Source organism: Curcuma longa, chromosome 1, assembly GCF_044706935.1.
Source record: "Curcuma longa cultivar G26 ecotype Majalengka, Jawa Barat chromosome 1, ITB_CL_G26_1.1, whole genome shotgun sequence".
NCBI classification, from domain to species: Eukaryota; Viridiplantae; Streptophyta; class Magnoliopsida; order Zingiberales; family Zingiberaceae; genus Curcuma; species Curcuma longa.
The window spans coordinates 14,100,510-14,114,198 of NC_133861.1; the positions used below are offsets into that span (position 1 = coordinate 14,100,510).

The 13,689-nt window shown below is 40.6% G+C and overlaps 2 protein-coding genes across 2 annotated transcripts; one reads left to right on the forward strand and one right to left on the reverse strand.

Moving 5' to 3' along the window:
- The first annotated feature begins 540 nt into the window (after window positions 1-540).
- LOC141831600 (putative inactive ATP-dependent zinc metalloprotease FTSHI 1, chloroplastic) lies at window positions 541-10,530 on the forward strand. Its single transcript, XM_074718995.1, has 15 exons — window positions 541-1,303; window positions 1,398-1,482; window positions 2,373-2,807; window positions 2,925-2,978; window positions 3,075-3,140; window positions 5,411-5,506; window positions 5,579-5,707; window positions 6,322-6,374; window positions 6,942-7,137; window positions 7,282-7,396; window positions 7,891-8,165; window positions 9,127-9,210; window positions 9,297-9,409; window positions 9,487-9,736; window positions 9,834-10,530. Exons 1-15 carry the CDS (start codon window positions 576-578, stop codon window positions 10,026-10,028), a joined length of 2,874 nt encoding a protein of 957 aa, XP_074575096.1. The 5' UTR covers window positions 541-575; the 3' UTR covers window positions 10,029-10,530.
- A 228-nt stretch (window positions 10,531-10,758) lies between these two features.
- LOC141831642 (aspartyl protease family protein 2-like) lies at window positions 10,759-12,267 on the reverse strand. Its single transcript, XM_074719044.1, has one exon. It carries the CDS (start codon window positions 12,253-12,255, stop codon window positions 10,774-10,776), a length of 1,482 nt encoding a protein of 493 aa, XP_074575145.1. The 5' UTR covers window positions 12,256-12,267; the 3' UTR covers window positions 10,759-10,773.
- Between the last annotated feature and the right edge of the window lie 1,422 nt (window positions 12,268-13,689).

A 13,689-nucleotide genomic window follows, 5' to 3' on the forward strand; every position in this document is an offset into this window, starting at 1 on the left:
GTGATGTATTTGTTTGGCAGAGCAAGGGTACAAGTCGCTTACATAATTATTCTGAGGACCGTGAGCAGTTTGCACCATCAAATTTTTAAAAAAGGAATGATCCATTATTCGATGATTCATCTCTGTCTTCGTTCACAAAGTCAGAAGTCTCCTTGGATGCCAATCTTGAAGTTGTAAACGATACAGGCGATGGTTATTTTTTGTTCTCATCCGGCCGGTGTATTTAATGTGATATGATGGAAACGACTGATCACATTAATTTCACTAGATCACTTGTTAGTCAGATTCAATTAACTCTGAGAGAAAATTTTATTTTCAGTATTCAAAAAAGAGTGCTAACGAACGAGTTCAATTCGTAGTCCCTTCAGAGTCGTTGCTAAGATTTGGAGCAGTCTAATATATTATTTAAAAGAAAGACAAAAAGTCCTTTATTTTTTCTTCTTATCGTAAGCGCTGGCAATTGAGGCGCTGTCGAATAGCTTGACCCATTATGAACCCGGCCGGGCGCTTCGGATAAACCACCGCTCTGCCATTCTCCTCCGAAGCAATCGGAGGCCCTACGGCTACTGTTCGAGATGCTCATTCTCAATCTTCCGCCAAGCGGGCTCCCCTGCAGGGTCTCCGCCAGATCTCGCCGATGCTCCGCCACCGCCCTCCACCGGTCTCCGCTTGCCTTTCTCCCTCTCCGACCACCCCATCTATTCCACCCATGGGGGAAAACAGTCTATGGAGATTGGAATCGCCGTAAGACGGTTGTGCTCCAGCAGCTCAATGCCAGTCGAAATGGAGGCGCCGGTGACAAGGAGGATGATTTCATTACTAGGGTTTTGAAAGAGAACCCTAGCCAGGTGGAGCCCAAATTCCTGGTCGGAGATCGGTTTGTTACGCTGAGGGAGAAGTACATACAGGCGGAGGGTTCGGATTCTGGATTAACTCAGCTTGTCAAACGACTGTTAGGGCAGTCCACGATTAGGAAGGAGGAGAGTGAGACCGGTGGTGGGAAGAAAGGCGAGGTAGAACATCCGGTGTATCTCAAGGACCTTCTAAGGGAATTCAAGGGCAAACTTTATGTTCCTGAAGAGGTGTTCAAGGAGAATTTATCCGAAGAGGAAGAGTTCGACAGGAACATACAGGAGCTTCCATGGATGAGCTTCGAAGATTTTCAGAAACACGTTAGTGCTGGAAAAGTAAAGTTGTTGACATCGAAGTCAAGAATTGACGACTCTTCTGAATTCCAATACAGATATTTTGTTGTCCATTTGAAGGAGATTCCAGGTGGCGAAAGCATTCAAAAAACAAAATGGTAGGCGCATTGTATTAATTCTTGTGTGTGTGTGTTTTCAGCGTTTATGTGAATATTTTGAGAATTATTTAGACCTTTTCTATTTGTTATTCAGGGTGATTAGGCTAAGTCCAGATCAAGCACGGGTAGCATTGGAGGAATACAGAGGACCACAGTATGAAATTGAGAAACATACCACGGTCCTCTATCAATCTTCTATTCCTACATTGGCTTTTTCTATAATGATACAAACCAAACAAGTCTGGCTATTTATATATTTATGTGCACACTATACACTTTTGTCATTTGAAACAAAGTTCTGAGTTCATATATCTGTAGATCCCATCTAAACCATAAATTATTTGTTTCTGAAACACAGTTCTGAATTCTTTTTTCTTTATATCTCTTGTAGCATAGATGGTTTGGATATAAAACATGAATTTCTTGGCAATTTTTATTAGTATTCAATTCATACGGTGCTCCACATTACTATCAAAACACTAGTCTTTTTTATGAAATTATGTAACTTTGGATCTTTTGTAGTTGAATCATGAGTTCAAATTACTCAGCCTTGTTTAGAAGATGAATCAAGAGTGGATGACAACCCAAAATTGTTACTATTATTTTTTTTAAAGTTAACTATCTCATCCCATGCACTCGACACTCCTATGACAATTTACTTTTTGGTGACACAAGTGGCTAAATATAAAAATATAAAATCAAATATGCTAACCAGATAGGAGCATCTAGAGGCATCTTCATCGGAGATAAAATGAGAGAATATGTTAAAATTAATATGAAGATATTCAAAGATGACCATCAATTTTATAGTTATCAGTTTGAGCTGAAGGTGTGAGGAGCAGTGAAAGAGACAAAAAAAAAAAAAATTTCTAACACAAACAAAAATAATTTAAAAGTTCTGGATATTAGTATGTTTGTAAAATGTAGCCTTGTATAAGGATAAGATCCATAAAATGGATTCCAGATAGTTGAGACTCAGACTTGTACGACAACAATGGTTACATATGCATAAATGTTTATAATATCTAGTTTTTATCATGTTTTATTGACTATTAAATTCCATGTGCAGTCCTACATCGGCAAGTTACATGAATACCCACACCCTGTGGCATCTTCAATTACAAGTAGATTCTTGGTTGAACTTGGGATGGTGACAGCAATAATAGCTGCTGCTGCAGCTGTGATTGCAGGTTTCGCAGCATCTGCAGCTTTTGCTGTAACCAGTTTTCTGTATGCTGCTACTGCATATGTCGTATGGCCTCTATCTAAGCCTGTTGTGAAGCTTGCGCTGGGTATAATCTCCAGCATTGCAGAACGAATATGGGAAAATATTCTTGATTTGTTCACTGAAGGTGGATTTTTCTCCAGAATGTATGGATTCTACACTTATGGTGGTGTCTCTGCTAGCTTGCAAATGTTAAAACCCATCATGTTAGTTCTTGTCACAATGGTTCTCCTTGTCCGATTTACTCTTTCAAGAAGGCCGAAGAATTATAGGAAATGGGTGATTACTTTTCTACTGCTTCTATTTGTATAACTGTTTTCTGTCATTTTGTTTTGGATGCTTCACTGAGATTCCTTGGCCTGACCATCTGGTCTGCTATGGACATGCTTTGGACAGGATATATGGCAAGGGATTGAATTTGGACACTCCAAGCCACAGGCACGAGTTGATGTAAGTTCATATAAGTGAATATGTTTTTTTCCCATTCAGTGTTGCAATAAAGCATCGACACACATACACAGAATTGTTGTCTCGTTCTGTCTTCAGGGTTCTACTGGAGTCAAATTCAGTGATGTGGCAGGGATTGATGATGCAGTAGAAGAACTGCAGGAGGTTAGTGTTTGTGCCAATATGCTCTGGGAAAAGTCATTTGTTTCTTAGATATTTGCTATCGCGTATCTTCATAAGCCGTGTGAAATTTTTATAGCATCTCATATTTTAGAAGAAATGTTAATTAAATCTAATGCTGCTTCATTTAACATAAGTATTTAGGATGTATAAACTATTTAGCAGGATAAATTTTGCCATTAGTATTTAGATGTCTTTGGTAATGCCTTAATTTTCAACAAACATTTGTGATAATATCAAATGGTTCAACATTTGCAATATGAAACTGAAGTTAGCATTTGTGATAGTGGTTTTGAGAATTTCTGAGTTTGGTTAAACACAAATACAATAGTTGTTGGGTCCAAAAGGATGTTCGTATCTCCACAATGTTATGATATTGTCCACTTTGGGCCTAAGCCCTCATGGCTTTGTTCTTGGGCTCTCCCCAAAAGGCTTCATGTCAATGGAGATATCTTCCATCCTTTTAAACTCATGATCTTTTCCATGTGCTTTAGATGTGGGACTATGTTTGCACCCTTGCAACCCAACAATCCCCCCCTCAAACAAAGGACCACAGGCCCCCGGTCTGAATCCTCGACCCACCAGGACTTTTTGCCTCTCGGTCCACCTGACCTACTAGGACTTCCACCTAGTCGTAACTAGGACTTTTTGCCCCTCGGTCCACCCGACCTACTGGTGTCTGGTCCTCTTGATTCAGACACGGGAGCATCCACTTTCTTTGTTTAAGGTTCAAACCACATGGTTAGATCTGGATCATGGCTCATCCGGCGGTTAGTCCAGTGAAGAGCGGTCTCGCTCTGTACCACTTGTTAGAACTGATGAAATCAAAATATCTCCACAATAATATGATATTGTCCACTTTGGGCTTAAACCCTCATGGTTTTGTTCTTGGGCTCTCCCCAAAAGGCCTCATACCAATGGAGATATCTTTCATCCTTTTAAACTCATGATCTTTTCCATGTGCTTTAGATGTGGGACTATGTTTGCACCCTTGCAACCCAACAATAGTTGTCTTGGATTTTTAGAGCTGAGCTTAGTTCATTGGGCTCAGTTCATTTTTTGTTAAAATAATGTCCATTGGACTTATAACGAGTAAATTAGAATCGAGCTTAGTTCATATTTGGTAGGGTTAGCTTAGCTGTGCAAATTAAATTGATTTCTAGGGAGTATATAAAATGTTCTTTTCCAATGCTTTGGCTTATACTCGCATTGCCTTCACCTTCTCTTCTTTCGCTCCTTTCCTTGCATATCACCCCACTCACGCAATCGGCTACTTGACCCCCATTGCCTCCGCTCCTTGTTGCCTTCACTTCTCGTTGCTCACCCCTCTCTCTTTCTATCACTCGATCTCTCTCATGCGACCTCTCCCTCCCACTGCATCTCTGTTGGAGCGGTTGTGCTCTCTCCTGTCTTGCACAATTCCTCTTTCTCCCACCCAATTGCTCTGATGGGAGTGGTCGTTAGGAAGGCTCAAAGATCACGATCCAAAACATCTCACAAAAGTCATTGCAGCCTCACACCATACTCTAGCTTGAAATTCCTTGTGTTGCGTTAGCATCATCATGAAACCTACCTTAAATTAGGCTTTGAATTGTTCCATGTGTCCCTCGGTGGAAAAATGAAATTTTTTGCATGTTGACAGGGAATGGAATTGCAATCCTTGTACAAGCTACCTTAACTTAGGCTCAAGCATTTTGGGTTATTATAGAGCTGCCACTTCTCTCATTTGGGTTACTTGTAAAAAGTTAGTACCTGCACAAGCCTAGCCCTAGGCATTGTTAAAATGCTCCAACCAAAAAGAGTTACATTTGGTGGTGCAACTCCCATTGGATTCAATTAAGTATCAGTGCAGGCCTAGCCGTAGGCATTGTTAGGTGCTCCAATCAACAAGAGTTGTTTGTGGTGGTGCAGCTCCCATTGGATTGGACCTCATGTGTCATTTGAATAGGGATGAGATATAAAATTTGGGCTTTATGGTAATGCCAACCCTTTACTGTGTTCTGGGGGAGGGGATTATGATTGGCGAACTATAATTTACTTTGGTTTAAGCATTTTGGCCCCTGGTCGAACCTTTTAAATTAATTGCTCACTTTTCCCATCTGGATGGATTTTTACTCAGACTGAACAAGTTTTTTGATACTATTTTTCTTGAAAGTTATTTACCAAGTTCTGTCTATGAAAACCGGTTGAGTTTCAATATGCTACATTTGGTTATGTAACAAGTTAGTTTTTCTAACTTTGATAACTTTGTTTAGCTTGTGAGATATTTGAAGAATCCAGAGCTATTTGATAAGATGGGGATCAAACCTCCCCACGGGGTGCTTTTGGAGGGCCCCCCTGGCTGTGGAAAGGTTTGCCACTCTTACAATTTGTTAATTTCTTAATGAATTTACAAATCTGATCCACCTTTTGCTGCTTCTTAGACTCTTGTTGCAAAGGCAATTGCTGGTGAAGCTGGTGTACCATTTTATCAAATGGCTGGTTCTGAGTTTGTTGAAGTTCTGGTTGGTGTTGGTTCTGCTCGTATAAGAGACCTTTTTAAGAGAGCTAAGGTACTGATGTCTTTGCTTGTTAAACGTTCACTTACATTAAAGACCTATTGGCATAATACATGTGAAATCTTATCAAGGCATTAACATGTTAATGCCTTCTGCATGAACTATCTTTCAAACTTGTGTACCCACTCACTTGCATGTATTCAACTTTTCTGAACTTATTTACAGTTGGAAATTACAGTAGTGTTCTTGGCTTAGTCATGGCTAGGAATGTTAATCTGCTGGCAGAAGTTGCATCACAAATCTAAGAATTACAAATCACAGCAATCCTAACTTTACCAATTCAGAACAAATTCATATAGCAAGTTGTGTAAGCTTGAATTAGATAATGATGAATCTATGTATGACTTGTGTACTTTGATAGTTAGTGAATTACTAAGATTCTGCTACTCAATCCAAACAAATCTATGATTATCTCTTCGTTCTTTTTGTTCTATGAAGCAACAGTTATCTTCTTGATTGTCTTGGGAGTGGTTGGACCACATGTGGTCAACGAGTTATGGTTTTTTTGCTGGATTTGAACATACATTTGTTTTGGGAAAAACTCTCGTGTGTAGAAGTGTTATGTTCACGATAGCAGTCAAATTTGATATGATAATTTGTGTATCCAGGTAAACAGACCAGCAGTTGTATTTGTTGATGAGATTGATGCATTGGGAACTAGGTAATGTGATTCTCTTCTGAGATCAATTTACTGGAATGTTGTCATTGTTTTATTTCTCCATCTAGTTTTCTTTCAATTTATCACCATATCCTTTCTTAATTGTTATTGTGCACTATACATAAGTTACAAAATTGTTGTTTCATCCCCCTATAGAACCTACTTGTTTCACTTCTGCAGTTGGTAGTCTTGTTGTAATAATTTCATTATTCCTTCAAGTCTATCTTGATGTTACAGTTTACTAAGAACGGTGTTGCTAAGAATCACAAGCTGCTTTATTGTAAAATTAGTGAAATGTGCAAATTTTGTAGTGATATGGGAGTTATGATGCCTTCTCCGTAGCCATGTTTTTGTATCAATGTTCTTGCCCTTGTATTGAGGGTATGTAGTACAAAGTTAGACATTGATTATATTATTCAGCAAACCATTCAAGTGAAGTAAAGTATGACCTGGCATGTTATCTGCAAAATTGCAAACTGAGAGGTGGACAGATTAGCATTTACCTGAGTAGGAAGATTTTTATAATTACATTTGGCATAGATGGGACCTTATGACTTCTTGTTGTTGCAGGCGCCAAGGAATTTACAAGAAAACTACCAACCACCTTTACAATGCGGCAACTCAAGAGAGAGAGACTACACTTAACCAACTACTTATAGAGCTCGATGGTTTTGATACCGGAAAAGGTGTGATTTTTATAGGCGCTACAAATCGTAGGGATCTATTAGATCCTGCACTTCTTCGACCTGGTCGCTTTGACCGCAAGGTTTTTTTTCTAGCCGAATGAATGTAGTTTGCTGTCTCTGATCTTTCACTGACCATCCACCCATCTTGATTTGTTTTAAAGAAATATTTTAAGTCTATGCTCATTTAGTTATCGCTTATGTTTGTTATTCCCTTCTCCTTATAGATAAGAATTCGTCCTCCTGGAGCAAAGGGACGACTCGATATCTTGAGGGTTCATGCTCGTAAAGTTAAAATGTCACCAACTGTTGATTTGTCAACATATGCTAAAAATTTGCCTGGTATGACCCTCTGAGAATTCTTTTTTCTATTTTCAATTTGCCTTTTCCAATGAATAGTTAGTTATAATGTTGAATGAAAAATCATAATTACACAAAGCATGAAAAGATCAATGAAATATGCATGTGGATGCACACCAATGACAATATTAAGACAATAAGGCAATTAGTAAAACGTGCTGAATGTGATGCAGTAATCTAGTCCTGTAAAGGCATTGAGAGCTTAAGAATGAAATATGGATCCATCTCTATGATAATGTCATGTATTGGACAGTGAAATCACATAACTTTTTGATTAAAAGAGAAAATTTCAACAGTGTACAAGGAATAGCCTAGGTAATAAGGTTTAATCCATTTTTGTCTGTTTCAACAACACTTTATCAAGGAATGCAACTAATGCTTTGCAATGGGATGACCGAAGGCACTTCTTATTTGATTTTTCGTTATTATTGCTGTATCTACAACTTAAAGCTGAGTCCAAATCAAAATGTTTATAGGATGGTCAGGAGCTAAACTAGCGCAGTTGGTGCAAGATGCTGCCCTTGTATCAGTTAGGAATGGACATGAATTTATCCTTCAGTCCGACATGGATGATGCAGTTGATCGGTTGACAATAGGACCTAAGCGCTCAGGAATTGACTTGGGTCATCAAGGGCAATGTCGAAGGGCTGTTACTGAGGTTGGAGTTGCTTTAACTTCACATTTACTGAGGCGGTATGAAAATGCCAATGTTGAATTATGCGATCGGATTTCAATAATTCCTCGTGGCCAGGTGCTTCTTCCTGCTACTTTCTATCTTATAAATATTTATTTTTACTGCATGCATTTAGAGGGTATTTGGTTGCGTTTAATTAAGGCCACAAGCAGCACTTGCAGACAAATAAATGCAATTACTATTTGATATGATATCGTTAAATTATTTTAAGATGCATGTATAAACTTTAAAAATATCAGACATATTTTCACTTTTCGTATCTTTACACTATCTAATTTCAAAATAAAATATATAATGTCTAGCTAGACAATCTCCTGGTTGGCTGTATATTTGGAATTTGTTGCATCATTAATTTTATACATTAACATTTTTTTATCTGGAATCCCTTAAAACCAAACTCTTGCTTTTAACACTTTTCCTGACAATCTACAGGAATTTGTTGTCCTATCTCTTGGTTGACATTCCCTTAAAACCTAGCTGGAGTTTTTTATTTTTATTTTTATATATAATACAACAACAACCAACAACCAAGCCTTATCCCACTAAGTGGGGTCGGCTAATTTTTATATATAATAGTTTCTTACAAATTAGATTGTGTTAATATCATTTACTTCAAAAACATTTTAGATTTATCTATTTTATATTAGTTTAAGCTATGAAACGAAGTAATAGTGTTACCATATGCATTTCCCATAGCTATAGTATTTTTATCTTGAGATTCATAATTTAATGTTTTCATGCTACTTTTAAACTGCAAATGTTATTTGTGTTCACATATTTTACAAGTTGAATTTGTATTTTAAGTCCTATTTTCAATAAAGTTTGAATTTTTTTTTGTTTTTTTACTTTTTTTAACAAAGAAAAGATTAAGGGAGAACATGTATTTGCACCTTGTAAACAATTTGCATAACCAAATGGTGGACTGATATTTGCAGGCCAGCAAACATCCTCTGGTTAATGCACTTCATGATCTTATAGAATAATCGCACAAGTGTAACTTTTTGAATAATACTTGCAGAGTCTTTCTCAAATTGTATTTAATCATCTTGATGATGAAGCATACGTGTTTGAAAGAAGGCCCCAGTTGCTGCATCGGCTGCAGGTTGGCAATAAATTAGCTAGTTATAATGTATATTTCTCAGTTGATCTATTTAAGTTCGTCCTTTCGCTTGCTTCCCTTGATAAAAGGTATTCCTGGGGGGAAGAGTTGCAGAAGAGATTATATATGGACGAGACACCTCAAAAGCTTCCTTGAAGTACCTTCAAGACGCCACCTACCTTGCTCGGAAAATTCTAACCATGTAAATCTACTGTGTTTAGAATATATACACGATCTTTCGACCAAAATATAGAATATTGATTATCTTACTCTGAACAGTTGGAATTTGGAGAATCCTATGACCATACATGGAGAGCCAAGCCCTTGGCGAAAGAAACCCAAGTTCGTTGGCCCGCGCTTGGATTTTGAAGGCTCGCTTTACAAACATTACGGACTCATTGAACCTCCGATCAATTTGGATTTGGATGACAATGTTGCTCGGAGAACAGAAGAGATATTATGTGACATGTATGAACAGACTTATTCCTTGTTGAGGAGACATTCTGCAGCTCTTGTGAAAACAGTCAAGGTAGAAATTTGTTTTCTTCTTCTTCTTCCAATTCTAACCATCTGTTGCAGGTCCTTTCAGCCAATAAAATTTTCCTTAATTGTTTATTATTATGCAGGTTCTTCTGGATAACAAGGAAATCAGGGGAAATCAAATTGAGTTTATCCTTGATAGTTACCCTATAGAGACTCCAGTGAAGGTCGTCCTGGAGGAGGATAATCCAGGGAGCCTGCCATTCTTCGAGGTCCATGGAGACAACAAGGCACTGCCTGAACTGCTTCTAGTTGAGGAAGCTGAAGCAGCAGTACAGTAACACAGCCGACCCATGTGTAGCTTTGTTTCAATTCCATAGCACATATGAAACATCATGGCGTCGAGATATTCTATGAGCCAGAGCTGACGTGCACAGACATTCACTTGGAACTTCTGCTGGCCCTTAATTGAAACAGGAATTTTGCTTTAGTTGTGTGACCACCTCGAGGCATCAATCAAATGTAGTTGTTTATTTGTTGAACCCTATTGGATTGAGCAGTGATTGTGAGGAACCCAAAATCTGATGTAAAATGCTATATAGCTTAGTTGCAAACGTACAAGCAGCAGAGACAGCTAAACCAGAGCACCGTTGCATTAACGCGAGAAGCAGCAAAAAGAGACAAGTGGGTGGAAGTGGAAGCATGCTTTACGAGTGGAGGCATTCAGACAAGCCACAGCGACCGCGTTGAACGGCTACCACAAGGCAAAGGAGGAGGTAGACGACGGTTGCTCGAGTCAATCCTCGCTTCCCCATGTGCGCACTGTACTCCACTGCTGGCTGTACCTTCTTTTGCTTTCCCTTTTATCGATACACACCATCGTCTTCATTTATCTAAGATTTTTGTTTTTGTTATCATCTGAAACATCCATTTGCTCGTAATAATGATTTTCTCATTAAGTAACCATTTTGTCTTCATGTCATTACATTAGTGCACTGGGCAAACCGTGAATTGGATAAAAAGGTGAAAAAAAATAGAAAACGGAGCTTCAGTCTCTGCTTCAAGCTCCTACGTCGGCATCCGTCGTCAACATCCTCGCGGCACGAAACCAACCCTCGACATTTCCCTGTCGAACACCACCCGGTACCCTTGCTGCTGGATGTTGCCGATGATGGACACACCGCTGTCGGTCCCAGCAAACGCGAAGCAGAACGTAGCCCTGGTGTCGACTGGGATGAGGTAATTCTCCGCAGGCAGCGACACAGCCGAACCGCCGGCGAGGTGCAACGCCACAGTCGGCACCTTCACTTCCGTCCGTCCAGAGAGGTTATAGCAAGTGTCGAAGAGCGAGAAACCGCCCGGTGACGCCTTTAGCCCTGTCGTCCCGGCCCTGAAGGCGTCGCGAAGCGCCTCGTACGCCGGTCGCGCTAGCCGCGTCACCGACGTTCCCGAGTCCACGATTACCCCTCCCCTCCCAGTTGATGGATCTAATCGTAGGTCGGACGTCAGGAGTCCGGGCACGCGCGTTCCGCCAACGCTCACTCCCGTGAGCTCGATGTAGTAGAATGTGTCCACCTTGGGGTTCCGCAGCATGGGAGTGTAGGCAACTCGCGAGGAGGCCCTGGGCACAGCGGATTTCCCGAACACCACCGTGGAGGACCGGTTCGGAGCCCCGGCGGAGGTGCGATCTACCAGGCAGTAGGAAAACATGCGGCCGAACCTTCGGCCGATCTGGGACGGAAAAGATAGACTTCCCTGGCCAAGGCCGAGGAGACCCGCAGCGGCGACGAAGAGGCCCTCGTCGTCGTGGCCACATCCAAGCGCGACGCGCGGTACGCGGAAACTTCGCCGGAAAGTAAGCGTCTCGGTCGAGTACTCGCCCGTGGTGACGGATCCGTCGCCGTATGAGACCTGATACTGGCAGCTCCGGCGGCGGGTGTCACACCCGGCGACATCCAAGCGGCGGCACAGCGGGGCACCGCAAGGAACGGCGGCGTAAGTGCGGGATCTTCGAGGGTCGAAGATCGGGTCAGACTGGGAGTAGCAGCGCCGGCACGGGGCGCACTGAAGCCAGACGATGTCGCTTCCGGTGTCGAGCACCATGTAGGCGTACCTCGGCGGCGTGCCGATCCCAATCCTGCCGAAGTACTCGCCGCTTCCCTGCGCGAGGCCGGACACAACCTTGCTGCTGAACCCTTTCCGGTCAGTGACGTTCCGAGGAGGCGGAGCAGCCGCCTCCGCGAGCATCTGCCGGACGGATTCCACCCGCGCGTCGTCGCGATCGAGGCGGAGGAGGAAGATCTGCTCGGGGGAGGCGGTCTCGCCAAGGAGAGAGTCACGGTGGGAGAGATCGAAGTGGAGAGAGGAGGGGGAAAGGGTCGCTTCCGACTGGGAGTCCACCGCAGTGGCTAGGCTTTGGGCCTCGTCCTCTTCTGGGAGGAGGGCGTCAGGACTTCTGAGAAGGGTAACGGGGAGGGTTTGAAGCTGCAGGGGCTTCGAACGTCCATTAACGTGTACAACGAGGAGGAATAGCGAGAAGAGGAGGGGAAGTAACGGAGTGTCCGCCATGGATGACTGAGTGAGCTCCACTCTCTTGGTGTATAAAACAAGGGAACAAGGAGGGGACACAAACGGACATTTACTGAGTTAATGGACGGTGGTTTTTTTTTTTTTTTGTGAGTTGCGGTGAGCCTGAATTAATATTTTCGAACCCACCAACTCATTTTTTTCCCCACTTACCGTGTGTGATTTTAAATTATTATTATTATTATTATTATTTATCTACAATCTTTTTTTTAATCTGAAAAATATCAAGATATTATGGTGTCAAGAAAATACATGTCGAATACAAGAAGAGAAAAAAAAAAACTGGCATTAGAGCTGAAAAGTTTGGGTTTGGGCTCTCGAGGAAACAAAAAGTGACGGTTGCATTTAATTAGAAAGTGGAACTCCTAATTGAAGGATTTTCTTTTTAGATTTTTCGATATATTTTATTTTACCAATAAGATCTATTATTTTTAAAGTGCCTTATAAAATTTTAAGCGTGCCAGTATAATTATAATGCTATTTTTTTTATCATTTCGTGCTTAAACATTAATACAGATATACCAAACATGTGATCCTATTATATAATAAAAATCAAATAATGAAGTTCCAAGTCACTGAATTAATGCTCAGATTGGTGGATTAATTAGTCCATCTATTAAATTGAGCTATACCAATTAGTTAAATTCTAAAATTAGTAATTTTATTTATGTAAAATCTATTTGTCTACATTGGTACCCACCAATTGTATTTAGACACATGCTGTGAATGATATCCTCGCAACCAATTATTGCGCACCGAACGTTGGGTACAGCGGGGTAGACGTCGGACAAGTGCGTCTGAAACAAGTACTGACCACATGTCGAATGGCAGCCGAGGTCAGATCCTCCACGCCGCAGTAACGAGATCAATTAACTCCTTGTCGGTCTCGGTTCGAAGATTATAACTCTTCAAAATATGGAAATAAAACATTAATAATTTTAGCCTACAAATGTGGTGACTGACTTTATCACCACACATTTTTATTCCAAATGATTCTGATAATTTCTTCTCACGATCAAAAAAGGTTGAATCCGCCAATTCTGATAATTTCAAACGCACGCGAAATGTTTTTCTTCGTACAGCTCAAATTAATAGTCGTGTTACATTTACTTTGCCTGTAATAATTGAATCATCCATGTGCTCACTGATACAGTAAATAAATGATAAGAAGCTCGTTTAGAATGAATTGTGTTCCAGCATCGGAATGTCAGTCCATTCAATACATACACATTCATTACTTAAGCCCGACACCTAAATAAATTTCCATTAAGATCAACTTTATTTATTTATATATAAAAAAAAAACAGGTAGAGAGAAGAGGAAAAATCACACTTTCTTGTATCCTTATCGTCGTCCCTGTCTTGATAATTATCCTTTCCTCCATTTGCTAGATCAGAGCTCCAACAACAACCAGAG

What these genes read in the sequence shown, in the direction of transcription:
- LOC141831600 (XM_074718995.1), top strand. Translation starts at nt 576, where the DNA reads ATGCTCATTCTCAATCTTCCGCCAAGCGGGCTCCCCTGCAGGGTCTCC. An exon ending in CGAAGAATTATAGGAAATGG is followed by an intron (nt 2,808 to 2,924) that starts GTGATTACTTTT and finishes TGCTTTGGACAG; the next exon opens with GATATATGGCAAGGGATTGA. An exon ending in CAATAATTCCTCGTGGCCAG is followed by an intron (nt 8,166 to 9,126) that starts GTGCTTCTTCCT and finishes TAATACTTGCAG; the next exon opens with AGTCTTTCTCAAATTGTATT.
- LOC141831642 (XM_074719044.1), bottom strand. Translation starts at nt 12,255, where the DNA reads ATGGCGGACACTCCGTTACTTCCCCTCCTCTTCTCGCTATTCCTCCTC.